This window comes from Castor canadensis, chromosome 2 (genome assembly GCF_047511655.1).
Source record: "Castor canadensis chromosome 2, mCasCan1.hap1v2, whole genome shotgun sequence".
Classification (NCBI taxonomy): domain Eukaryota; kingdom Metazoa; phylum Chordata; class Mammalia; order Rodentia; family Castoridae; genus Castor; species Castor canadensis.
The window spans coordinates 134,207,238-134,232,024 of record NC_133387.1 but is presented as its reverse complement, the minus strand read 5'-3'; the positions used below and the strand labels follow the sequence as shown (position 1 = coordinate 134,232,024).

Genomic DNA, 24,787 nt, shown 5'->3' with positions numbered 1-24,787 from the left:
ACTTTTTCCATCATAAATAACCCCACTGCTTCACCTCATTTTCTGGAGGCTGCTCCCTCCTCACCCCATCAATATAAATAACACAGACGACTGGAACATAGCAGGGAGTCTTTACTAGGATGGAGGCTGGGGGTGGGGGACAGGTCTAGGGCAAATAGAATGGGCCACCATTAAATGGGCAGAAGTCCTGGGGCTCTTGAGTCATCTGCCAGGAATGGGGAGCTAATGTTTGTTGTGGACAAGAGGTGCAGGGATGCGAATGTCCTGTCCTCTCTCCAGACGCCGTTCACAGTCAATCAAATAGTTTACTCCATCGATGACCAGTTGCACCAATTCCACCTGAAGAACACTAATCCTTGATCTCTGCTCCCCACCATCTTGGGTTTCTTTCTTTAGCACTGACTGATTTTCCTGCTCTGAAATCGCGCCAACTGACTCCCCACTCAACCTGAATTTCATCTCAGATTCTGTTATGTTTCTGAGCCTCACTCACTGCCACACCTCAGTCCCCATAGACCTGTACCTCTCCTTATCCCAGTCCCTTAGGATCTCACCTCTGACTTGCCCAGTCGATCCAAATTAGAGATGTCAAAGACACTGCCTGTGGCAGCAGTGTCCACTCCTCCAGTACCACGCTTTTGGAGTCTTAGGTTCTCCAGGATCTTTGGGAAGCGGCTATCCTGAGGGGGGAGTAGGGATCAGGGGGTCAAAGTCAAAAGAGGCAGAGACTCTTCCTTTGTGTTCAGAGATTTTTCCCCTCACCCTTTAGTCACTCTGTGCCTTGTTCCTTTCAAAGTGCTCTCTCCCTCCCTATCCATAACCACCCCTCCCTCCTCATGCACAGCCCTCTCTAACCCCACAACTCCTTTACTTTGCTTAGCAGGGGCAGTTTGATGTGGACTCCTGCCCGAAGTCCAGTGCCCAGGTTAGATGGACAGGTCAAAATGTATCCCAAACGCTCATTCCACATGAACTCCCAGCCACGCTCCTGGATCAGCCGCTCTACCTGCATGCACAAACATTCTGTTAGCGAACAACCAGGGACATGTGGACTCGCCCTTAGCTACACTGACAGAAGCTCTAGAGATAGTTCTAGAATCAGAACCTTGGGTGTGAATGAATGACGTTGCTCTTTTTTTTAAAAATTGGTTTGTTATCATCATGCATGCAAGTTAACTTTGGTGTTACAAAATTATGATGCACTTATGTGCATAATGACGAGATAGTGGAAAAATATACTGTTTGTAGAAGGAAAGAAACTTGAGGGAATGATGCATTAAGGATGATCTAGGGAAATAAACTGAGAAAGTATTGATTATTCAATGATTTCTGGATTATCTTGACTTTGCTAATGAGCAGAAGGTGCTTTCTCATTTCTCAGAAATTTGCAACAGGAAGCGGCAAAAGAGCCTTCTGTTATCCATAGGAGGCTACACATGTAGGAAAGCAGAAAGAAATGTGAAAGAGCAGAAAAGTAAGATTCATAGGTATGTGTGTGTGAGAGCAAGAGGGGGCACGGGAAGAGTGTTTCATTTAACCATTCTAATCATGATAGGATCAAGCTAATCATGAAGAGATGGGATCTACCAGAGCAATGGACACAAAAACTACTATCAAACATAAGTAAAGAGGACCCTGTTTATAGTTGAGATAGACTTATGGCATGGGGAATTCTTACATGCTGAATGTGGGCAACCCCTTCCATCAAGAATAATAACACAGCTAACACTTATTGAACTCTTTTTGTGGAGTTCTGCATTATTTCCTTTTATCCCCACAACAGCCTAAAATGTAGGCAATCTTATCTCAATTTTACAGATGAGGAAATAAAGTCATATAATTTAAAGAGTACTTCCTTACCCACTCATAGTCAGAATGTTATCCACTTCTTGCCAAAAATACTGTAAACTTTCCAGCTAAAATCTAAAAGGGAAGCTTTCTATCTTTGCGAGTTCAAAATAAAACTATATATATGAGAACATTCTATAATAATTGGGTTTATGGAAGTTTCTAATGTGGAATTGAATATGGAGACCGCATCCATATAGGATTGTGGATTCACCCCCTCATCTAGAGGAACACATTCTAGAACTTGAGCCATTCCATCCTCCACCTTCCCCAGTCTCTCTCCCACTCTCAGCTTAAAGCCTAGCTATGATACTTGAGCAAGAATGACAAAATCCACAGTCAAAGTCTATATTGGCTCAGAACTGGGGAGGTTACTATAGCTAAAACAAACACACCAATATTTCACCTCCAACATCTATCCTGGCTGAAGTGTTTTCCTTATCTGTACATTCCACCATCCCACATCACATGCCCATCTGATTTCCCATCTCAGTTATTCCTGCTTTGCATTATCTGGCAACTGCTTTATTTACTTCCTCAGGTTACTGATATTTTTTCTCTCTTTTTATTTTTAGGGTTACCATATGTCCTGGTTTTCCAAGGACAGTCTCCATTTATACCTACTGTCTTAGAATGACTAATGGTGACCCTTTTACTATCAGAAACACCCTGGGTTGGTTGATAAATGATACAGTCAATCTGCTTATGCTGCTCTTTGGTTTTCCTCCCACCTATACACCCTTCTCCAACCTCTTTGAGGCCCCGGCAGAATCTTTCAAACACTCTCTTCATGTTGCCACCCTTCTCCATAGAGATGACCCGTGTGTGATCTTCCTCATTCACCCAGATTAAGAAGCTCTTCTCATTGTTGTGCCTGGGGATAAGAGGTAAAGAGATCAAGAGGAAAGACAAGAACTGGGGGAAATGGAGGGGGAAAAAAAGCATTTTTGTGGGCATGGGGGACAAACGAGGTAAGGAGCAGCCTCATACCAGATTCCACGAGCATCTGGCCAGTCTCGAGCCATTCCTGCTGCAGTCAGCAATGGGGACACAGGTTTATCAAATAGAAAATGATCCTGAGGAGAGTAAAGGGAATTCTCACTGTAGCCACTAGGCCTCGAGCCTATCTCATCCTGCCCAGCCTCCCCTCTGACTCTTTTTTTCTATCGACCCCTCACCCCAGCTCCCTCTCAAGGCCCCTCACATCAATAAGCTGCTGCTGCTCAGCCTCTGTCATCTCACTGAGCCTATAGTAGCGTCCAGCCAGGTCACCCTTCAGGCCACTCAGTGCATCCACCACAACACGTTCCACTTCTCGTCGCTCTGCCCGTGTGCAGGCTGGAGGCAGACTGAGTCCCCGGATACTTCGGCCAGTTCTGACTCTTGAGGACAATACATACCTCTCATCAAAGTAGCCAGAACGGATCTGAGGGATGAGGAAAATCAATATAAGTCACAGAAACACAGTGGGACGAAAATAAGGGTCCTTGGGGAGGAGAGATCTCAGGGATCGGAGGGCTCCTACTGCATACATTGGAAGGAGAGGCCCATTGAGGGGCATTGTGGATCCTTCCCCAAACTTCCCACCTTGGCGCATGCTCATTCCTATTCACCCTGTCTTTGCAATATCTACTGTTCCCTTAAACTATGATTCTTTTTTTCACATCAAGATTGAAAGCTCAGCAGTATAATAACCATGACTCAGGAAATAAACAAGGTGAAGGGATTGGAGATAAAGAATATTGTACATAAGGCAACGCAAATCAGAAGTGGATTATTTGGCCCACCTTACTGGCATCGAGATCAGTGGTGTGCTTCATTGTCCGGGGATCATATCCATTGTGTCTCTCTTTAATCACAGGGTCAAACAGTTCAGCAAATATCTGAAGGAGAGGTAAGTGGGAGAGATGGTTACAGAGAGGAAGTCCCTCCCTAGACTTCAATTGTGGATTAATTTCACTGGGTCAGAAAACTTGTGTGTGGACAGTTCATAGTCTTTTGAGGGAAAGTGAGGGATGTTTAGGGGGAGGGATTACTGGGAAGATGACTTGGGTTACCAGGGAGACTCTTGGGGGTCCCCCCTACCTCATAGGTCTCCTCATCTCCAGCCACCATGCCCACAGTCTTGATGAAGGGGTGGCCAGGGTTGTCCACGCCAGTCTGGATGCACTGATCTAGCGTCCAACCAGTGGGTGTGGTCTTGTCGCAGAGCCGTGCATAGACTGCTGGGGTCAGGTGACTGGCCATGCAGTTGTTGTGCTTTCGGAGGTCTGGGTACTCAGCGCTGGGGAGGGGGTACCCAGTAATCATGGAGGGAGGGCACAGGAGACTAGGCCTACTGCTGTCAGCTGGAAGCTGTCCAGTTAGCCATGTCTGGCTTTGCTCCTTAGAGGAGGGGGAATTAGAGGTAGACTAAGCCTTGATAATCTCTTTAGGGACTTTCAGGGTCTATTCTTTCCCAATATCAGCTGCCTGTCACTGTTGGCTCAATTCTCTTCCTGACTTGCATAGTTCTTTCCGCCCATGAACATAATATTAGAGATGGGGGAGGGGCAAATACTAAGGAAGATAATTCAGAAAATGAGTAGGAAAATGAGGTGAAGAACAAAAAGGATAGTTTCTGGTCTTAATTAGGGATTTGCGCAGTGGAAGCAACTGGAATTCGTAGGGTCAGAACTGGTTTGGGGGCGGGGACTCCAGGTGACAGGTCCTCAGAAATATTCTTGCATTGTGGATTTGGCCCCACTCCCACACCGCCGGGGTCTCCAAACCGTACAGCCTCCCAGCTCCAGGGCCTTCATAATTATAGCCCTTATCTGTTGCCCAGTTCCTACTCTTAACCCCCCACCTTCGTTCCCATCACGCACTCCCCCTCCCGTGCGTCTCAGGCACTGATACCTCGGGGGGTACATCCTTCTTCGTTCACTGACGGCTCGTACGGGTTCCGGGCGAAGAAGAATCCCAGCGGCTAGAGACCCAGCTCCGGCCAAAGCTAGGAGCCTGAGCCCAGGGCGGGCGGACAGCAGACGAGAGAAGGGACCAGCCATGGTTTGGGGGGCGGCTACTGGATCCCGGAGGAGCAGGTTCTGGCGCAAGTCAGGCCGGAGAGGGAGGGAGGGAGGATGCAATCGGGCAGACTGGGGGCCGGAGTTGAGCCCGAGGCTGATGTCAAAATGGGGGTCGGGGTGGAGGCTGAATCCGGAGTGGGAGCCAGTGCCAACCTGGCTGCAGGAGAGGCGCAGTGAGCTAGCGGCGGGCGGGCGGGCGGGGGAGAGGAGGCGAGCCGCAGTCTCCAGGGGTGGGGCTCGCTCGGGCTCCGCCCTCCCGCCTGCCACCGAGCTAGGTGTGCGGAGGCGGGGTGGGCAGCACCAGCCAGGTAATTAGGAGACCCTAGACTCGCACTCTAGAGAGAGGGGGATGAAGACCCACCTGGGATGCGGCTGCCCAGATTTCAGCACCAAGTAGAGGACAGCACCACGGGGATTAGAGAAACCAGAACACCCTACCCACCCCAAGCCCCTCTGTTTTAACCGAAACCCGATCCGTCTACTTTGTGGGTATGAAAGGGTGATTTTGTCCAATCTGTTCTCTGATTTCTGTCTACCCCCTAGCAACCTCTCCATCTTCCCCCGGGAAGCAACCGCGGGGAAAACCGCGGAATAAAAACGGATACCAGAGGAAGACACCGAGAAAGCACAGGGTTAGAGGCAAACACTGGAAAAGACACCGCTCACTCAAGGTCACCTTTACCTAAGAACCAGGAAGAGGACCGAGACGCCTCCCTACTATACCTATGCTCTGCTAACAAAGTTGATAAAAGAATTCCCTGAGAAGAATTAGAGAACTATTAACTCATCCCATCTATGCTTTGTCTCCCACCACTACCCCTTCCCCTAAGTCTGCAGCCCTATTTCCTGCCTACACTTCCCATGATTCCCTATTTTTTCCCTCCACCCTCCTCCCCATCCCCTACTTCGCCTTTGATCTCTTACTTTTCTTCGTCTTTTCCAGGCTCAAACCTGTTCGTTGTTCCCAGGATTCTCTCTGAGCAATCTCCACAAGCTTGCCTACCTGTTGGTTGCCCTAGGTGTATGTGTGGCTGGGGTTGGGCAGGGAACTGTGTTTCCTCTTCCTTCTCTCCCTCTCTGTGGCTCAAAGTTCCTGGACTGGGGCGGAATATAAAGAGAGAAGGGTGTGGTGAGATGACTGGGTGTGGAATGGAACAGGCAGGCACAGGTCTCCAGGCACCACATGTTTCCTCTCTTGGCTCCTTAATGCTGTGTAATCCACAGTGTAAAGCGAGTGGTGTCCAAGGGCATAAGGTCATCAGGAAATCTCTGCCTTTCTCCTGGTCCCCTCTCCTTCTTTCTCTGTTTAGAAAGCTCACATTCAGACTTGAGAGGGCTGTTTCAACAGTTCCAAGTGTGACTTGAGTGTAACTTGATTTTTGTCCTGGCAGGGAAGACGAATGAATGCTGAGTTGAACTAGGAATGTGGAACTTCAATATGGAGGGTCAGTTAAGGTGGAGTACACCACGTATTGGCATTAGTCCCTTCCCTTGGCTATCCCATGTACCCACAAGACAATGACTACTTGGAAATATTAGGGAGTATTTTGGAAAGACAACTTTCCTGTACCTTTACCAGCCCCACTAATGCCTCCATACCTATACCATACCTATACTCTCCTTCTCTTTCTTCCCTTCAAGCCTCCTTTATGTGCTTTTCCCCACTTTTCACATTTGTGGATATTCTTTGAAGCTATCTACCTCTCTTATGGGTCTATCACTTAACTCCTTCTCCTACTAATTGTAGGAGAAGAGTAGGTAGAATTCTGCAGTTGGAATGTGGTCACTTTTGGAGAGACAAAAAATGTTACCTGTGCTATGGGTTCTCATTACCTAGGCTAAGGAGCAGCTATGAGTAAGTGAATATAATTACCTGAAATGGTGTGTATTTACCCAGATAAAAGAGGGAGATAACCTTTCAGAGCAGTAGGGTTGTTATTTGACTGAGGGGGTATTAAGGAGGTAGGGGGTGGGAAGAGAGAATTCTAGAAGAAGACTGCCAGAGAAGTGGAGAAATCACTCAAGTTTGGAGAGTGGTTGTCCAAATTTGAATAATAGCTGCACTGAGAAAACAAATATATTTGTGTACTTTTCTTGTTCTTTGTGAGCCTCTGACAGGCATATAATGTATTAATACACATAAAAAATTATCATACTGCATATGGGAAGAAAATACACATGGTGTTTGGTTTATTTAATAGTAATTATTGTCAACAGTGTGTAATATTTAAAAGCACTTTACAATTACAAAGAAAATTTATATGTATCATTTAATTAATTGAATTGGATAATTTTATTGTATGACTAGGAATAGAGTCCACATTTTCAGGGGAATGATAGGAGAAGTTAAATACCTGAAAATTTTTGTAAGAACTTGTTTGAAGGATTAGAGTGGTGGAGGAGGTATGAGTCTGAGCCTGAGTTGGGGAAGCATCTGTTGTACTTAGAACCTGTTCTTAGAATCATCTCTCTCCATTCAGGAGACCTTCTTTTGGGGGTACCATGAGGCACTTGACTGAAAAAGTAGCAAGATGGCTAAGGTTATAGAGAAGAAACAGAGACCATGAAACTATCCTGACCAGGGAGACCCAAGTGAAGGTGCAAAGATAATAATAACAATTCAAACATATACAAAATGCTTTCATGTAATCAGAATGTCCTCCACAGGCTTATATATTGGGGGCTTGGTTGCCAGTTCATAGGTTTTTGGGAAATGATTGGATCCTTAAGGGCTCTGACCTAATCAATGGATTTGTCCCAGGGTGGATGATATGATGACATTATTGAAAGATGATGAAAGTAGGAGATGGGACCTAGTTGGAGGATGCAGGTCTTAGGGGCATGGTCTGGACAGAAAAATCTTGTCCCTTGACCCTTCCTATCCCTCTGCTTCATGTCCACCATGAAATGAGCTGCTTTGCTCTATGACAATCCTGCTACCAAAATGTTCTGCCTTATCTCAGGCCCTAAGTGATGGAGCAAAGGGACCAGAACTAAAACCTCTGCAACCATGAGCCAAAATAAATCTTTCCTCCATTAAGTTGTTTTTCTCAGGTATTTTGTAACAGCGAGAAAAAGCTAATATTGTACCTTAATAAATTATATTTTAATCCCACTCTTAAAGCTAAGAAAAATAGAGGCGCAGGAAAATCAAGTGACTTGCTCAATGCTGCATAGCTATGGAAGGTAAGGGCAGGATTCAAACCCAGATTTACAGTTCCAAGTCGGGAGGGTAGAGACTTGTCTGGACTTCCAACAATTTTCTTGTATCCTTCACAAATAAATCTCTCTGTTCTTCCGCTTAACTTTTTCATCTGCTACTCTTTGTTACTGTTTTTCTCTCCAGTGTCCCTATCACTCCTTTTTATATCTTACATTTTTCAGTCTATGTTTATTGAATATCAACGTATATCACACCCCCGTATGTCTTATAAAAGATTTGGTTTTGCATTCGAGGAGGTGCAATGGCACAAACTGTGTCTCTTCCTCTGGCTCTCGCTCTTTTCTTACCATTGATCTCATTGAAACGTCTCAGTCTAGACCAAGCATTAGATCTGTGGCGACGCAGTAAGAAATCAGAGGCGGAACATCGGGTTGCATTCCCCGCCAGGGCCACTAGGGAGCCACCTTCTCCCGTGCAGGAGCGCCGGCCAACGCAGCCTGACTCTGTTGCCGGTGCGCGCCCTCCGCTGATTGGTGGAACTGCAAAGAAGTAGCGTTTTGATTGGTTTGCTGTCAGGTGTCGCTGCCGGCAGGTTCGGCTGCGCGCGCGGAGGGAGGCGGGTGAGTGCGGGCCAGGGGCGGTGGGGGAGTGGCTGGGGGCTGGGGGCGGTATCGGAGAGGGTGGGCTGGGCAGAGTGGGCTCGGTCTGCACTGAGGGCCATGGTTAGTTGACCGGTGGGGGCAGGCTCGGGAGGAGGCCCAGCGGAGAGGCCTCAATGTCAGCGTAGGGAGAGTGAGGCGGGGATGGCGGGGGCGGGCAAAGGCTAGTGAAGTCTGGATGCGAGGGCGGTATTCGTGACCCGGGAGCTGTGGACCGAGAGGACAGAGGAGGGGGTCAGCGGGAGAAGAGATGGGTGTGTAAGGTTCGGCGTGAGGAAGAGGGGGTCCTGCGGGAGGATGGAAGGAGTGGGGTGGACAGGAGACAGGGTCCGGGTGGAGAGTGTCTGCGCGAGCAGCGCAGGACTGGGATGGACAGGAAAGAGTCTGGGTGGAGGGGGCGCTGCGTTGGTGCAGAAGGAGTGGAGCGCACAGGGGACCGAGAGCCGAGGGGATGGGCGCGAGCAGCGAAGGACTGCATGGACAGAGGAGAGTTAGGATGGAGGGGGTCTGCGCGCGGAGGGGAAGGAATGGAGTGTACAGGCGAGAGGGTCTTCTTGAGGAATGGGTTGTGGGGACGAGGTGAACCTCCATAGAGGGGCAGTGTGAGCAAAGAATGGATCTCAGCCAGTCCTAGTGTGTAGGGGGTCATTGAGGGTACACTATGAAGATGTTACCAAGACAGGAGGATCTGGAGTTCAAGGCCAGCCTGTGCTACATGGAGAGATCCTGTCACACACACACGCGCACACACACTCACACACAAGTGATACAAAGTGCAACGACTCATGTGAGGGTTTGAAGGACTGTTTAATACCGGGGAATCAGCGAGTGGTAGGATTAACTGGATTAATTGGATTAGTTGACCAGTGATGGGGGGAGGGGCAGCAGTCAGTGTGGGGAGCAGTCAGTGTTAGGACAGTCAGTGAAGAGTCATTAAAGCAAGTTGGGGAAAGAAGGCAGTGTGAGTGAGTTAATACTGCGAACAGGCAGCAGTAGATTCTATCAGAATAAAGAATATGTATGAAGTATTAAAAATTGCATTAAGGTGGGCTGGTGGAGTGACTCAAGTGGTAGAATGCCTGCCTTGCAAGCGTGAGGCCCTGAGTTCAAACCCCAGTACCGCAAAAAAAAAAAAAAAATTGCATTAAGAAGGAAGTGAGGGGTCCACCTTTGAAGGTGGAAAGGACATAGCACTGGTGGTCTGAGGAGTTTTTCTATGTTGGAAGTATTCTATTACCACTGAAGGAACCCATCATCAAGTGCAAGATGATGTAGGGTATTAGAGGGTGATGAAGCAGCTCTAAATTCTAAAGGATAAAGAAGTTACACAGTTTACCTCCCTTCTACTCTTCTCCACATCTGATTTCCCAAGATTTCCTGCCTTCCCCTACCTTCCTGCTTACCTTACCTACCTACCTCCATCCTTCCTTCTTTCCTTTCTTTTTTTCCTCCTTCCTTCTTTTCATACTGATTCAGGCCATAGTAAGACTGTCCTTTAACCCAATGTAGAGACTGAAGTTTTCTTTTCTTACACAACCAAGTTTAGGGGAGAGGATGCAGGGAAAAGAGCATAGAAAACAGGAAAGTGGTTTGGGGAACACCACATTAAGTCCTAGCTTCTCACAGAGGTACAGTTAAATAAATCCTGGCTTATTTCATAGCTATTTCTGTCAGGCTTCTATTTTTGTTTTGTTAACTATGAATTTGGACCTTTCATCTCTCTTCAGCCTATATTTGTGAACAGACTCTTCTTCTCCATTGTGTTACCTAACATACCCCATTACAGAGTTGTAATAGAATCGCAAGAACCTATCTCTACATTCAGTTAAAAAAAAGTAAAAACTCAGTGGAAGAAAAGGCAAAGGATTAGAAATCTTATAAAGCCCCTGCTTCATTGGAAGGGTAAAAAATGCAACAAAATTTTAATTGTTTAAAGTACACAGGAGCTTTGGGAATACCATAAGTCATGGAAATTGTGTCAGGTCACTAAAGAGGAGTTCAAACAAATAACCTATTGATTAGGAAGGTCAGTGTATCATGAGACCTGCAGTGCACAACTGGAAATGCTAAGAATAAGAAGAATGTTGTGCCTTGTGGTGGTTGAGCAATAGAGGTAGCAGATGATGAGGACTGGAAAGGTTGAGGTCAATGTGAAGGTCATCTATAACTTTCAAATCAAAGTCATAACCCCAGGTATACTGGACAAGTTTAAAGTGAAAGTAATTATTGAAGACTTTAAAAAGTCTGTAAGAGTAAATTACCTCATTTACTTAAGTGTCTGTGACTTTTGTTAGAGTTGTCAGTCAGTGGTCAGTGTTTCCTGAGAATTGAATGGAGACCTTGGAAATTTTCTGATGTGTGACTTAATTTTATTTTTGGAAAATAAAAACAGATGGTCATATTCCTGCAATTCCTTATTAACAAATGTTAATGTTTGTGTATTTGCTTCAGATCTTTTTAAACCTTAAAGCAAACATTATAGGTAAATAGATAAGGTGGTGAAGTATCTGAAATTCTTTTTTTTTTTTTTTTTGGTGGCACTGGGGTTTGAACTCAGAGCCTCACTCTTACAACTTGAGCCACTCCACCAGCCCCTTTTTGTGATGCACTTTTTCAAGATAGGGTCTCACGAACTGTTTGCCTGGGGCTGGCTTTGAACCATGATCCTCCTGATCTCTGCCTCTTGAATAACTAGAGGCTTGAGTAGCTTACAGGCTTGAGCCCCCCCCCCCACCGCCTGGCGCCCGGCTATGAGGTATCATTTGAATCTTTCTCTCAGTTCCATTCCCCTTTCTCCTCAAGGCTAAACACTATCACAAATTTGATGTCTTTCTTTTCAGTTCATGTTTTTATACTTCTGCTAATTATATATGCAGTCATAAAGATGTGGTACTGTTTATTTATACAAATAAAATTGTACTGCGTGTATATCTGTGAGTTTGCGATTGAGAACTGTCCATTTGTTACATAGAACTCTTTTTCTTTCCTTTTTTTTGTGGAGACAGAGTCTCATTATGCATTCTGTAGCCCCAGGCTGACCTGAAACTTGTGATCCTCTTGCCTCAGCCTCCTGAGTGCTGGGATTACAGACATATACCACCACTCCCAGCTACATATAACTCTTTTTCATTTTTGAAATTGCTGTTAGTCAATTGGCAGAATGGCTCAAGTGGTACAGCACCTGCCTAGCAAGTACAAAACCCTGAGTTCAAACCCCAGTACTGTAAAAAAAAATGCTATTAATCTGTTATTTCTATATACTACATTGTATTTATCAGTTCTTCCACTTAAGGCCTTTGAATTGTTTTTAGTTGTTTTCATTAGCAACAGTTTAAGAAGGTTAAGAACATCCTTGCACTTGTCTTCTCATGTAGGAAACTTTCTCTATTGCAGAGTTTCTTCACCTTGGCACTGCTGATATTTTGGACTGAATAACTCATTGTTATTGGGGGCATATCATGTACATTTTAGAATGTTTAACAGCATTCTTGCCCTCTGCTTACTAGATACAAATAGCACCTTTCCAGTTCTAATAACCAAAAATGTCTCCTGCCAAATGTCCCCGGTGCAGCAAAATCACAACTGGGTAAGAATGCTGCTCTAGATGTTTGCATGCAGAAGTGGAGCTGCCAGCTTGTTCTGACTCAAAATCTTAAGATCTTCTTACTGATACAGCTTTAGGAAGGACTTTTTTCAACTGTGGCTCCTGTTTGGAAGGACTTTACCCCAGACTAACACTAGCTTTGTAGTGCCACAGAACAGCAGGTAGAACATGAGATTTCAGTTTGAGAATGGAATGAAGACTGCTGTGTAGATGCTTGCATTCTCAACCTCCCAACCAGCACTAGGTTTCTTTCCTTGATTGGATTTTTCTGTGTGTCTGTCTTTTAAGATGGAGTGGGTGAGGGCTGGAGGTGTGGCTCAAGTGGTAGAACGCCTGCCTAGCAATTGCATTCAAATCCCATTACTGAAAAAAAAAAAAAAAAAAGGAGTGGGTGAAAAAGAGAGGGAATATCTTAGGGGATTTTTAAAAAAAAATGTTCTGACATATGCTTAGAATAGAAGGTAACCTCAATAAATATTTCTTGAGTTAATACTTAGTAAGAATGAGGAATGAGGATTGAGTTTAAGGGTAAAGGCAGCTAAATTGTCTCATTCCTCTGTTCTTTTTGTTGTTGTTTTTGGTGGGACTGGAGTTGAATCCAGAGCTTTGCACTTGTAAGGCAGGTACTCTACTGCTTGAGCCACACCTTCAGTCTGTTTTGTTCTGGTTATTTTGGACATGGGAGTCTCAGGAACTGTTTGCCCGGACTGGCCTTGAACAACATCCTCTTGCTGTCAGCCTTCCAAGTAGCTAGGATTACAGGTGTGAACCACTGGTGCCCAGCTCCTTCCTCTGCTCTTGAATGAAATCCTTGAGTTCAGCAATACTGTGGGGAGGTTGAGAAGGCTAGGAACATTGTGGAATGAATCCAAAGTTTGAAATGTCACTCTAACTTTCTCTTCTGATAGGAATCAACAATAGCCTTTCTTGAAGAACTGCCTCTCCCATTTGCTGCCTGAAGTTAACATTGTTTCCTGCTGGCAGTCAGGGACATGCCTGCACTGTAAGGCTTATCCCTGATCCTTTTTTACCAATTTCTTGGTTGGGGTGGGGTCATCAGGTGAAAAGGGAGTCTTTGCTGTTCTTTTATGGCTCTCTAGTCATTTCACATCATGGCCATCATTTCCTTTTTTGTTGATCCTTCTCAAAGCTTTGTTCCCTGTTTCTCCTTTGTACCCCTGTAGCTCCTTCTTATTTTCTAGTTCCCTCTACCCTATCTCCACTCACTGCCAGGGGACTTGGATTCTGAGCTGATCGGGTACTCCCCTCTGCAGAGCGGGATGAGTGGGTGTTTCAGCGGGGATGTGGTCATTGACGGCCAGTGAGGAGGACGAGAGCACCACAGCCCACTTCTTCCTTGGAGCTGGAGATGAGGGGCTGGGCTCCCATGGAATAGGCATGAGGACAGAAGAGAGTGACAACGAGCTCCTTGAGGATGAGGAGGATGAAGTGGTAAGACTAGGGGAAATGATGATGTAAGTTGGCATTGGTGGTCCTGTCAAAAAGAGTTGAGATTCCACTGGATGGTGACACCTCTCTGTTCTCTCCAAATGCATAGATTTCCTGTTTTAAACAGGCCTTATCCTTGTTAGGGGAGAGGCAGTCGAGATTGGTTGATTGCCCCTTTGTAAACCCCTTCTCTTATGCCATCCTCCTATTGTGTCATGGTAATTGGTTCTCTGATTCTTCTGCTTGAGCACACATTTCCTACAGTAGAAAGACTCCTGTTGTCTGCAGTAGGAATCCCTAGACATGCCCCAGCATAGACCAAAGTTAGGAGGCACCCCTTACTCCATAGGTCCAAAGTCTTAATAAGAAACTGTGTCTTAAAAAGATGGGACAGTTTATTACCATGATGGGCTGATATAAGTGTGAAGTTCTGTAGTTCCTGATAGCACTTCTTCTCTGCAGCCTCCAGAACCTCAAATCATTGTTGGCATCTGTGCCATGACCAAGAAATCTAAGTCCAAGCCAATGACCCAAATCCTAGAGCGACTCTGCCGATTTGACTACCTGACTGTTATCATCCTGGGAGAAGATGTGATCCTAAATGAACCTGTGGAAAACTGGCCATCTTGCCACTGCCTCATCTCTTTCCACTCCAAAGGTTGGGGTCTAGAAAGAAAAATAGGAAGAATGATAGTGAGACTGTTAGATTGGGGATGAGGTTCTTACTGTCTTATTAGTAAAGAAGCCACCAGTTTCTCCCAGTATACTAGAGAACAATGAAGAGGGGTTTGCTTTCCCTACATCTTAGAGGAGTTGTTTGGTGTAGTTTAAAGCTTATAGTCTATCTTCAAGATAGTTCTGAGGATCTTCGATATAATTGGATTTCTGGAAGGACCCTAAATATGATTAACATTTTTTCCTGATGAATACCCTAGACTTGAGAAACTGGGCAAAGAATAAGTGATGGGTTGGATGGGTAGAGGAGCTCAGTGGCAGCCATTAGCTTTTAATATGTCCGTCTATCTCTTTTTGCTATTTTCTCACCCTGTCTCTTTCACTTTCTTTCGTTGGTCTCTCTGTTTCCTTTTTCCATCCTAGGCTTTCCTCTGGACAAAGCTGTTGCTTACTCCAAGCTTCGAAACCCCTTTCTTATCAATGATCTGACCATGCAGTATTACATCCAAGATAGGTATAGCTTCCTGTGGGCCAGTGGGGTGGGTGACCCTGAGATTATGCCCATTTACGGAACCCACTTTGGGAGGGGCAGAGTTAAACCAACATGCTTAATTTTTTATACCACACCCAGTTGAGTTCTGTGCCCTGGTGTCTGCCCATCCCTGTGCAAATGAAATCCCTAGCCTCTCACCTTTGTCACCCTCCACCTCTCCCAGCTAATTTATTTGGGGGTGACAGGAGGGAGGTATACCGGATCCTGCAGGAGGAGGGCATTGATCTGCCTCGATATGCTGTGCTCAACCGTGACCCTGCCCGGCCTGAGGGTGAGTACCTGACCTTGCCTAGTCCTGCCTTGCTTTCTATGATATAAGCCTGTGTCTATCCTCTAAACATCTCCTTTATACCACATATCTATGTAGGGCTAGAGCCATGGTCTTTAGATAGAACTTTGACCGGTTATATAGATATTATTATATCTATATGCTACATATAAATATTACCTTATCTATTATTAAGAGATGGTCATAAAAATTTGAAAGTTATAGGGAAACCCTGGGAAAATGGGAGTTGTAAGTATTCTACAACCTTAGGCCCTAGGAATGATCACACATCTACCTTTTAGAGTGCAACCTTATAGAAGGTGAAGACCAGGTAGAGGTCAATGGAGCTGTGTTTCCCAAGCCCTTTGTGGAGAAGCCAGTGAGTGCAGAGGACCACAATGTTTACATTTACTATCCCAGCTCAGCTGGAGGAGGAAGTCAGCGCCTCTTCCGTAAGGTATGGGAGACATTTGATCATCTGGGGAGTCAAAGAGGTAGAAGGACAAAGGTGAAATTTTTGGGAAGTCTGCTGGAAGATTTGGGGCAGCTGGAGGCTTGAGGCAACATTTCTTTTTTCTTCCTTTTTCTCCTGAAGATTGGCAGCCGAAGCAGTGTTTACTCTCCTGAGAGCAGCGTCCGAAAGACAGGGTCATACATCTATGAAGAGTTTATGCCGACAGATGGCACAGATGTCAAGGTTATGGTGGATTATAGGGATTTAAGACTATAAATGTATGGGCAGGAATAGGATACTTGGAATGTCAGTCTCCTTATTCTTAATGCTTGGCGTTTATTTGGTGGTTTAGTTTTTTTTTTTTTTACTCTGAAACTAGTCTATAGACCTAGTGCTCATATTGTCTTCTCACATACAGGGTGAACTGTGGGCATACTCAGTGATGCTATGTACCTGCAGGTGTATACAGTGGGGCCAGATTATGCCCATGCTGAAGCTAGAAAATCTCCAGCTTTGGATGGGAAGGTTGAACGAGACAGTGAGGGGAAAGAGGTTCGATATCCAGTCATGCTGACTGCCATGGAAAAGCTAGTGGCCAGGAAGGTCTGCGTAGCTTTTAAGGTAGGGAAAAGCCCATAAGGGTTGTGCAATGAGTGAGAAAGGTGGGAGCAGGGTCTAGGAACAAAGAGTGGCTCTTTTGTTTTCATCTTGTCTTTTTCCCCACAGCAAACAGTTTGTGGATTTGACCTTCTTCGTGCCAATGGTCACTCCTTTGTGTGTGATGTCAATGGCTTCAGTTTTGTCAAGAATTCAATGAAATATTACGACGATTGTGCCAAGATTCTAGGGTAAGAGATAGGGTAGGGTAGAATGGGCTTGGAGAAGAAGATTAGAAAGCTTTTCTTTATTTTGAAGATTATAAAAATTAATTAAAAGGAACAAAAGAAAAAGGGTTTCTGATCTCTATTGCTTTCCCAACACTGCATTCCTCAGAGGTGATTACTGTGACTAGTTGTAGACATAACAGAGTGTCTTTTTCTGCCATGTATAAATAAACTAAATTTATTATACTAAATGTGATCACACTACAATTCTGTTTGCAATTGACTTTAAAAATGTCATCATTTAATGTTTAAACCACTCAAAAATGATAAATATGGTGAGCATTCATGACTATGAAAGTGCTGACCAAGTGCCGCCTAGCTTAGATACACTGTCAAGGCTGGGTGCAGTGACACATGTGGTGGCATTGGAGGCTAGCCTAGGCTACATAGCAAAACCCTGTTTTAAACAACAACAAAAAAATAGCTGGGCATGGTGTTTCATGCCTATAATCTTAGCACTCAGGAAGTTAAGACAGGATCATGTGTTTGAGGTCTCATACATAGTAAGTACTATTAAGAATATAGTTGACTGGGTATGCTACAATCCCCCAAATTCATATTTTGAAACATAATCACCATGCAATAGTAGTAACAGGTGGGAGTCCTTTGGCAGAGTCCTCATAAAAGATACATGAGATTAAAACCCATATAAAAGAGGCCCCAAAGAAATGTCTACCCCCTTTCCACCATGTGAGGACACAGAAGAAGGTACTATCTGTGACCCAGGAAGCACTGGTTCTTCAGGGATACCAAATCTCCTAGCACTTTGATCTTGGACTTCCAGCCTTGGACTGTGACAGATAAATTTCTTTTATTTATATGCCACCCAGTCTACGGTATTTTGTTACAGCAGCCTGAACAGACTAGAATGGTGGGGATGGAGATGAAGGAATTTGGGGTAATGATGGTAATGTTCCATATCTTGATGGTTTGGCTTCAAATACACACTATATGTACTTGTCAAAACTTAAAAAAAAAAAAAAAAGAATATAGTTGAGGGCTGAGGGAGTGGCTCAAGTGGTAGAGCACCTCCCTAGGAAGTGTGAGATCCTGAATTCAAACCCAGTACTGCCAAAAAAAATTATATAGTTAAAGCCCCTATATACTCCTCCCTGTTTATACTTGTCACCTCTCATCCATCCAGAGAGAACTACAATTCTTAATTTGGTGTTTATCATCCCTGTGTGTTTACTAATGTTTCCATCACGTATGTGGGGATATTTGTTTGTGTGTTTTCAAATTTTATATTAATGTTTTCTTCTGCAGCATGTTTCTTTTTCATTTTTGTGTGGCTTTTCATGTTTCTCCTTCTAGAAATACCATTATGCGGGAGCTTGCTCCACAGTTCCAGATCCCATGGTCCATCCCCACAGAGGCTGAGGACATTCCCATTGTCCCTACCACATCTGGCACTATGTAAGCAAAAGTAAAAACTCTGGAGTAACCTATATAAGACATGGGATTCCTTAAGCCAGACAGTTGTTGCTTCTTGACCCAATACTATCTAACTTGTAGAGCCTGGACCTCTTCTAGGCAGTCCCCTTAACTCCACCTATGTCCCCAATCTCAGATCCCTGTTCCTCTGTTCTTCTACATGTTGAGTAGGATGTGATGATGGGAGGCGGGACTAGGTTTGGCATGGGAGAAAGGCTCTGAGAACATTCCTGATCTTAGGATGGAACTTCGTTGTGTCATTGCAATTATCCGTCATGGGGATCGTACTCCCAAGCAAAAGATGAAGATGGAGGTGACACACCCAAGGTAGGAAGAATATCCTAATTTAGACAAATAGTTCTTCATGAAAGAGGGTGGTTGGAGAACAGGTCCCAGAAACTTTTTTTTAGTATCCCTGGGTAGACTCCCAGAAGCTTTGATTGTCTCACTCGTTTTTCTTTCTTCAGGTTTTTTACTCTATTTGAAAAACATGGTGGATATAAGACAGGGAAATTAAAACTCAAGCGACCTGAGCAGCTCCAGGTAAGGTGGTGAATGGGTCCAGTACTACTGCTAGGAAAAAGAGAGAAGGTATTGTATTGATGAGAGATAGGATGGAAGGGAAACTGGCTAGGACTTGGCCTCCTACAGGAATACCCTATTATTTCCTCTAGGAGGTGCTGGACATCACAAGGCTGCTGTTGGCTGAACTGGAGAAAGAACCAAGTGGTGAGATCGAGGAGAAGACTGGGAAACTAGAGCAGCTGAAGTCCGTGTTGGAAATGTGAGAAAGGGGGTAGAAAAAGGGAGCTAATAACAATGACAACTGGGGTACTAGGGCAGAAAGTAAGCTGTGGCTTTATCCTGCAGGTATGGTCACTTCTCAGGTATCAACCGGAAGGTGCAGTTAACTTACTACCCACATGGGGTGAAAGCTTCTAATGAGGGGCAAGGTAAGATCTAATCTCCCTTTCCGTTATCATTCAGATCTCTTATTCTTCAGCCTGCACATTGCCTGTATCTGAAGTTACTTTTATGGTCTCCTTAGAAGACCTGCCATTTAGATGTTTATACCATTTTCTTAGATCTAGGCCTACTTATTGCTCCTTCTTCCCTCAGATCCACAGAGTGAGGCCCTGACACCATCTCTTTTGCTGGTGCTAAAGTGGGGTGGAGAACTGACGCCTGCTGGCCGTGTTCAGGCTGAGGAGCTGGGGCGAGCTTTTCGCTGCATGTATCCTGGAGGCCAGGGTGAGTGTTTGGGGAGATGAATACCTAGAAGGGCTGGGATCAGGTGATTAGAGACTAAAGTGGAAGAAATGAATAGACAGAGGTAGTGGTGAAGTTGGAAGAGAAATTAATATTCTTTCTTCCATGTAACTCTATTCTTGGTCCTCCCCTTTACCCAGGTGACTATGCTGGCTTCCCTGGTTGTGGGCTGCTTCGTCTCCATAGCACTTTCCGCCATGACCTCAAGATCTATGCCTCTGATGAGGGTCGTGTCCAGATGACTGCTGCTGCCTTTGCCAAGGTGCATCCTATAGTTCTTCCACAGTTATCTTCCATTAGGTAGAGAAACTGAGTTTAGAGAATTAGTTGGCAAGCCAACTCACAGTTTACTTATGTCTGACCCCATTCTACATTATTGAGGAGCTGAGGGCTAGAGGCATGGCTCAAACAGTAGAGTGCCTGCCTATCAAGAGCAAAGCCCTGAGTTCAAACACCAGCTTAAAAAAAAAAGGCGGGGGGGCTTAGAATAGTTGTTGAGAATAGGCCCCTTGACCTGTGCCCCAACTCTTCAAGCCAGCTCTTATTCCATCTCTGGGACCACCAAGGCCTAAGATGACTGGCCAGGAAAAGAAACTAATAAACCTTGTGCTTCTCTTCCAGGGCCTCCTGGCTTTAGAAGGGGAACTGACACCCATTTTAGTACAAATGGTGAAGAGTGCCAACATGAATGGGCTCCTGGACAGTGACAGTGATTCCTTGAGCAGCTGCCAACATCGGGTGAAGGCTCGGCTACACCACATTTTGCAGCAGGATGCGTCCTTTGGCCCTGAGGACTATGATCAGGTCAGGCTCTTCTTATCTCTATGCCCCAAATAATCGAGGATCTCAAATTCCTAAAATTCTAAATAATAGTGATCAATATAATAGTACTTATTGTATGCCAGGCACTGTTTTAGGTGGCTTCTACATATTATCTCACTTCATCTTTACAGCAGCCCTTTGAGTTAAGTCCATGTCCATAATTCTCTTATCCACCATTTCAAAATTAAAAGGATTTTTTATAAGTTTGTCATCAAGGCTCATTTGGCAGCCAAACCTGGCATGAACTGTCACAGGCCTATTTAGAAGCCTTATTTATCCCACTCAGTATAATAATCATACATTTTGCTGCAGAAATATTAGTGTGTTTATGCCCTAGGCTCTGCTGGAGGTATTGAATGCCATATGGCATATGTTCCATTTTAACTTCAAAAGTCCAAAAATTCTCAATTCCAAAATCCCAAGAATTGAGAACAGAAGGTTTCAGTTATCTGTTGCTATGTAAAACTACCCCCAAACTTAGTAATTTAAAACAACAACTGTTTCATTATCTCTCTTACTTCTGGGATCAACTGTTCTTACTTGGGGTCAGTCCTAAAATTGCTGTCAGATATTGACTGGGGCTAAAACTATTTGGAGTTTCAAATGGGATTTTGGGATGCCTGGCTCTCTACTTCTTCAGGTTCTTTCTGTGCTCTCGGGGCCTATCGTCTCCCTTGGTTTTCTTCATGTGATTTTTTTCTAGCTTGCTACCTGGACTTATTAGGTGGTAACTTAAGGCTCCCACAAAGCAGAAGCTTCCCAGCTCTCTTAAAGCTGAAACCCAAAATTAGCACAATATAAGATTGTTATTATTTATTGGTTAAGCAGTCATAGGGCGAGTCCAGATTCAAGGGAAGGGTATGGGACAAAGAATTAATGGCTACCTTTAATCTACCACAAGTACTGTTAGGAGTATACTACTATTTTCCTTTTTTACAGATGAGGAAACCTAGGCTCCAAAGAATTTAAGCAACTTTTCCAAAGTTATGCAACTAGTAGAAACCCAATGAAGCTTACATCCAGATTCTTGTCTGTTAACCCTGCAATACACCACCTGTCAGTATCAGTCACAGTGGGTGCCATTAACTAATGCGGTCATCCTTTTCCCTGGGTATTCAGGCAGTGGTTTTTCACTAGCTCACCCCTCATTTTGATGGGTTCTTTCAAAAAAATGTATATTTTTAAATTGTAATACCACTTAAATCATTTTGTTGTTCTTGTTTTTTGACAGGGTCTCCCTCATGTAGCTCAGGTTGGCCTGGAACTCATGATCCTCCTGCCTCCCATCTCCCAAGTGCTGGGATTAGAGGTGTGGCCCACCACACCTAGCTCACTTAAGCCAATACAGTGGCATTATGTATATTTACATTGTTGTGTAACTATTTCTGATAGGTTCTTAAATGACTTAAGTAGCTGAGCACATTCCCTGTACTTGTGTTCTCCTCGGAGCAGGATTTGATAAGGGGCAGAATTTTTCTCCCTTATTTTCCAATCCATTGTTCAGTGTCAACTCCAGAAAATCTATGGGCAACGTTTCCTTTTTCTCTTGATTCCTTTGGTAGTAAGGCTTCCTTTGAGACCTTATGTAGAATTGTGCATTCCACTTGCAATCTTTCTCCTTCCTCATTCCTCATTGACTGTGACTGTCCTAAAAGCTTGAGAACCCTTCAAGTTGTTCTAAAGTAGCACTTCAGTAAGCAGGATAATGTTATCTGTAATATCTACTCATCAAAATATCTGGCAGAGATTTAGAGGGATTTTGGTTTAATCTTTATTCTTGAGCATTTCCCATGTGTATTTTAGAGTCCTGAATGTTTTCTTTTTCCTGAATTCCAATACTTTTAAGATCAGCCCCTTTTAAATGATTATATGCTAGAGCAGTTCTCTCATCTAAAGGCCCTAGAACTACAGTATGCCCAGTGGCCTAAGAATAGTCATTGAAGTGAGCAAAAAAAAAAACAGATCTGTATTACAAGAAGTCTTTTTGTAATACACTCACAGGAATCTGGGCAGTTAGCACTTAGCCTATCTTGCTTTTCTTCTCTCTATTCCTCACAGCTAGCTCCCACCAGAAGCACTTCCCTGCTCAACTCTATGACTATCATTCAGAATCCTGTAAAGGTCTGTGATCAGGTATTTTCCCTGATTGAAAACCTCACCCACCAGATCCAGGAACGGATGCAGGACCCCAAGTCTATAGGTGGGTATGAATTCTACTGTTTTCTTTTTGAGGTCTCAGGTATGCACGCATTTCTCAGGCACTCCTGGGTCCTTTCCTAAATGTCTGAGACAAGGCATCCTCATCCCTCTGGTTCTACTCCATAGTTGTCAGGGTCTGTTGTTGGAGGTCAAATCTTTGGCTCTATCTGACTGTCCACCTTCCTTCCAGATCTACAACTATACCATAGTGAGACACTAGAGTTAATGCTGCAGCGTTGGAGCAAACTGGAGCGTGACTTTCGACAGAAGAGTGGGCGCTATGATATCAGTAAGATCCCTGATATCTATGACTGTGTCAAGTATGATGTACAGCACAATGGCAGTCTGGGACTTCAGGGCACAGCAGAGTTGCTCCGTCTCTCTAAGGCATTGGCAGATGTGGTCATTCCCCAGGTATGTCTCATATAAGGGCTCTAGCTTGGAGATAAGCAGATTGTGGAAAGAAAAAGAAGAAGGGTGGAAAGGAGGGGTGATTTGAGAACTGGGGGAAGGAAATTTAGAGAAGGAATTAGTTGAATTGCTTTAATTCTCAGGGTCCACTCTGGCTCTGAGCGAGTACCAGAGGCTAATTGAGGTGATACCTAGAGATGGAGAATATAGTGGTAGGGGAAAAGCCCTACACCTTAGGTGAAGACAGACATGATTTTAGGGTTGGGAGTATGAAGCTAGAGGAAAAGAAGATTCATTGAGATACTTATTCCTGGCCTACGGCCCTTTAGGAGTACGGGATCAGTCGGGAGGAGAAACTGGAAATTGCTGTGGGCTTCTGTCTTCCACTGTTGCGGAAGATACTACTTGACCTGCAGAGAACTCACGAGGATGAGTCTGTCAACAAGCTGCATCCCCTGTGAGGGAGGGCTGGGAGGGGTGCTGGATGGAGGGAGGGACATTTGGGAGCCCTGGGGAAATCAAGGCTGGGATAGCTTGGGGAACCAAGAATAGAAGGGATTCTGGAATGGAGAGAAGAGGAGAGGAGAAATCTCTGAGGTGGGAGGAGGAGTTTGCAGAAGGGTTACAAAGATTACCTGACAATATTCATCATTTGACTGTTATCTCAGGTACTCCCGAGGAGTGCTTTCCCCAGGCCGCCATGTTCGAACACGTCTGTATTTTACCAGTGAGAGTCATGTCCACTCCCTACTCAGTGTCTTCCGTTATGGGGGACTTCTTGATGTAAGGATGCTCCTTCTTCCCTGAGGCTATGAATATATTTCCCCAGCATTCCTTTACTCTCTTCCTCATGCTTCTTTTTTTCTGCAAGCTTTCTCTTTTCTCCTATTTCCCTGCCCATTCCCTAACTCCTCATCCTTGGGCACTGGCTTACCTCTTTTTGTGTTTGATAGGAGACCCAGGATGCACAATGGCAGCGAGCTTTGGCTTATCTTAGTGCCATCTCTGAGCTCAACTACATGACTCAGATTGTTATCATGCTTTATGAGGACAATACCCAGGTGAGAAGCAAAGAAAGTGGGATGAAGAGAGGGCCCCTTCTTTCTACTTCCATTAAAAAAAAAAACCAAAAAACCCTTTTTATCCTTAGAATTTGTAGCATCCAGCTAGATGTGGCATCTTGACCCAGCATGGCATCCAGGAGGTTCTTTCTAGAACAGAAAGTATGTTCTGGAATGCTGTTGAGCCAGAGAAATAACCTAGAAAACAGCTCTGGCATTAGGAAGGGTGTAGAATTTTGGATGATTTTATGAGCCTTTTCCCCTCACACACTGTTATACATATACCTTCTGCATCTGACTCTACAAAGACATCTTTAATGTGTTGCTGTATGTGCCATAGCAAAGGTGAATTGTTGATGGGATAGGAAGGATTTGGAACTGGAAGTTTAAAAGTCAAGTAGAGTGGTGGTGAGTCATAAGTGGTGGGAGGTAAAGGAATGAGGCTCTCATAGCAGAGGAGCTGTAACAGATCATCCTCAGTCTGTAGCAACAACCTGAAACCTTAGCCCTGGGAGGATGTATCCTCTTGAGTTCCTCTCTGTTGCCCTTGCCTGGTCTTCTACCACCACATTCAGCTTCTCCCAACTTTCCCTTCATTTGGTGATGCCTCATAGGACCCCTTATCAGAGGAACGTTTCCATGTGGAGCTGCACTTCAGCCCTGGAGTGAAAGGCGTTGAGGAAGAAGGCAGTGCCCCAGCAGGCTGTGGATTCCGTCCAGCCTCTTCTGAGGTGAGTCAGAGGGCTGGGATTTGGGACTGAAGGACTTAGGAACCAAGTGGTGGGAAACTGGGTTAAACAGTATAGAGTGGTAATATGATCTATCTATCTATCTATCTATCTATCTATCTATATCTATATCTATATCTATATCTATATCTATATCTATATCTATATCTATATCTATAAAAGACCTATTGAAACTATTCCAGGATGGGGGAGGAGAGATAAAGAAAAATAATGGAGA

The 24,787-nt window shown here is 44.6% G+C and overlaps 2 protein-coding genes across 25 annotated transcripts in view; one reads left to right on the top strand and one right to left on the bottom strand.

Annotated features, from left to right (window-relative positions):
* Window positions 1–91: 91 nt before the first annotated feature.
* LOC109681439 (creatine kinase U-type, mitochondrial) lies at window positions 92–6,041 on the bottom strand. Of its 4 annotated transcripts, none has more exons than XM_020156216.2 (10): window positions 5,920–6,041; window positions 4,747–5,073; window positions 3,934–4,132; window positions 3,636–3,731; window positions 3,053–3,274; window positions 2,839–2,924; window positions 2,599–2,722; window positions 872–1,006; window positions 555–680; window positions 92–339 (listed from the first exon to the last, which is right to left on the bottom strand). In XM_020156216.2, exons 2-10 carry the CDS (start codon window positions 4,893–4,895, stop codon window positions 223–225), a joined length of 1,254 nt encoding a protein of 417 aa, XP_020011805.1. In that variant the 5' UTR covers window positions 4,896–5,073; window positions 5,920–6,041; the 3' UTR covers window positions 92–222. The 4 variants fall into 4 exon arrangements, with proteins under 4 accessions (XP_020011805.1, XP_073921938.1, XP_073921936.1 ...); XM_074065837.1 differs by having other exon boundaries at window positions 4,747–5,069; window positions 5,920–6,015; XM_074065835.1 differs by having other exon boundaries at window positions 5,841–6,004.
* Window positions 6,042–8,647: 2,606 nt separating this feature from the next.
* The window catches only part of Ppip5k1 (diphosphoinositol pentakisphosphate kinase 1), a 37,951-nt gene continuing 21,811 nt past the window's right edge, over window positions 8,648–24,787 (top strand). For 9 of the 21 annotated variants that reach the window (XM_074065820.1, XM_074065818.1, XM_020156213.2 and 6 more), the window contains exons 1-24: window positions 8,648–8,699; window positions 13,251–13,345; window positions 13,617–13,794; window positions 14,254–14,449; window positions 14,890–14,980; window positions 15,205–15,290; window positions 15,590–15,744; window positions 15,883–15,984; window positions 16,201–16,362; window positions 16,468–16,589; window positions 17,940–18,041; window positions 18,300–18,386; window positions 18,527–18,602; window positions 18,734–18,843; window positions 18,930–19,012; window positions 19,179–19,310; window positions 19,469–19,590; window positions 19,950–20,132; window positions 22,209–22,350; window positions 22,540–22,763; window positions 23,090–23,217; window positions 23,429–23,543; window positions 23,714–23,821; window positions 24,436–24,552. In XM_074065820.1, coding sequence (XP_073921921.1) covers window positions 13,645–13,794; window positions 14,254–14,449; window positions 14,890–14,980; window positions 15,205–15,290; window positions 15,590–15,744; window positions 15,883–15,984; window positions 16,201–16,362; window positions 16,468–16,589; window positions 17,940–18,041; window positions 18,300–18,386; window positions 18,527–18,602; window positions 18,734–18,843; window positions 18,930–19,012; window positions 19,179–19,310; window positions 19,469–19,590; window positions 19,950–20,132; window positions 22,209–22,350; window positions 22,540–22,763; window positions 23,090–23,217; window positions 23,429–23,543; window positions 23,714–23,821; window positions 24,436–24,552 — 2,793 coding nt within the window. In that variant the 5' untranslated portion in view covers window positions 8,648–8,699; window positions 13,251–13,345; window positions 13,617–13,644. Of the gene's footprint in view, window positions 8,700–8,919; window positions 8,993–12,064; window positions 12,325–12,724; window positions 13,105–13,250; window positions 13,346–13,526; window positions 13,795–14,253; window positions 14,450–14,889; window positions 14,981–15,204; window positions 15,291–15,589; window positions 15,745–15,882; window positions 15,985–16,200; window positions 16,363–16,467; window positions 16,590–17,939; window positions 18,042–18,299; window positions 18,387–18,526; window positions 18,603–18,733; window positions 18,844–18,929; window positions 19,013–19,178; window positions 19,311–19,468; window positions 19,591–19,949; window positions 20,133–22,208; window positions 22,351–22,539; window positions 22,764–23,089; window positions 23,218–23,428; window positions 23,544–23,713; window positions 23,822–24,435; window positions 24,553–24,787 lie in introns of those variants that run through there. The other 12 variants (XM_074065819.1, XM_074065816.1, XM_074065815.1 and 9 more) reach the window with 9 other exon arrangements.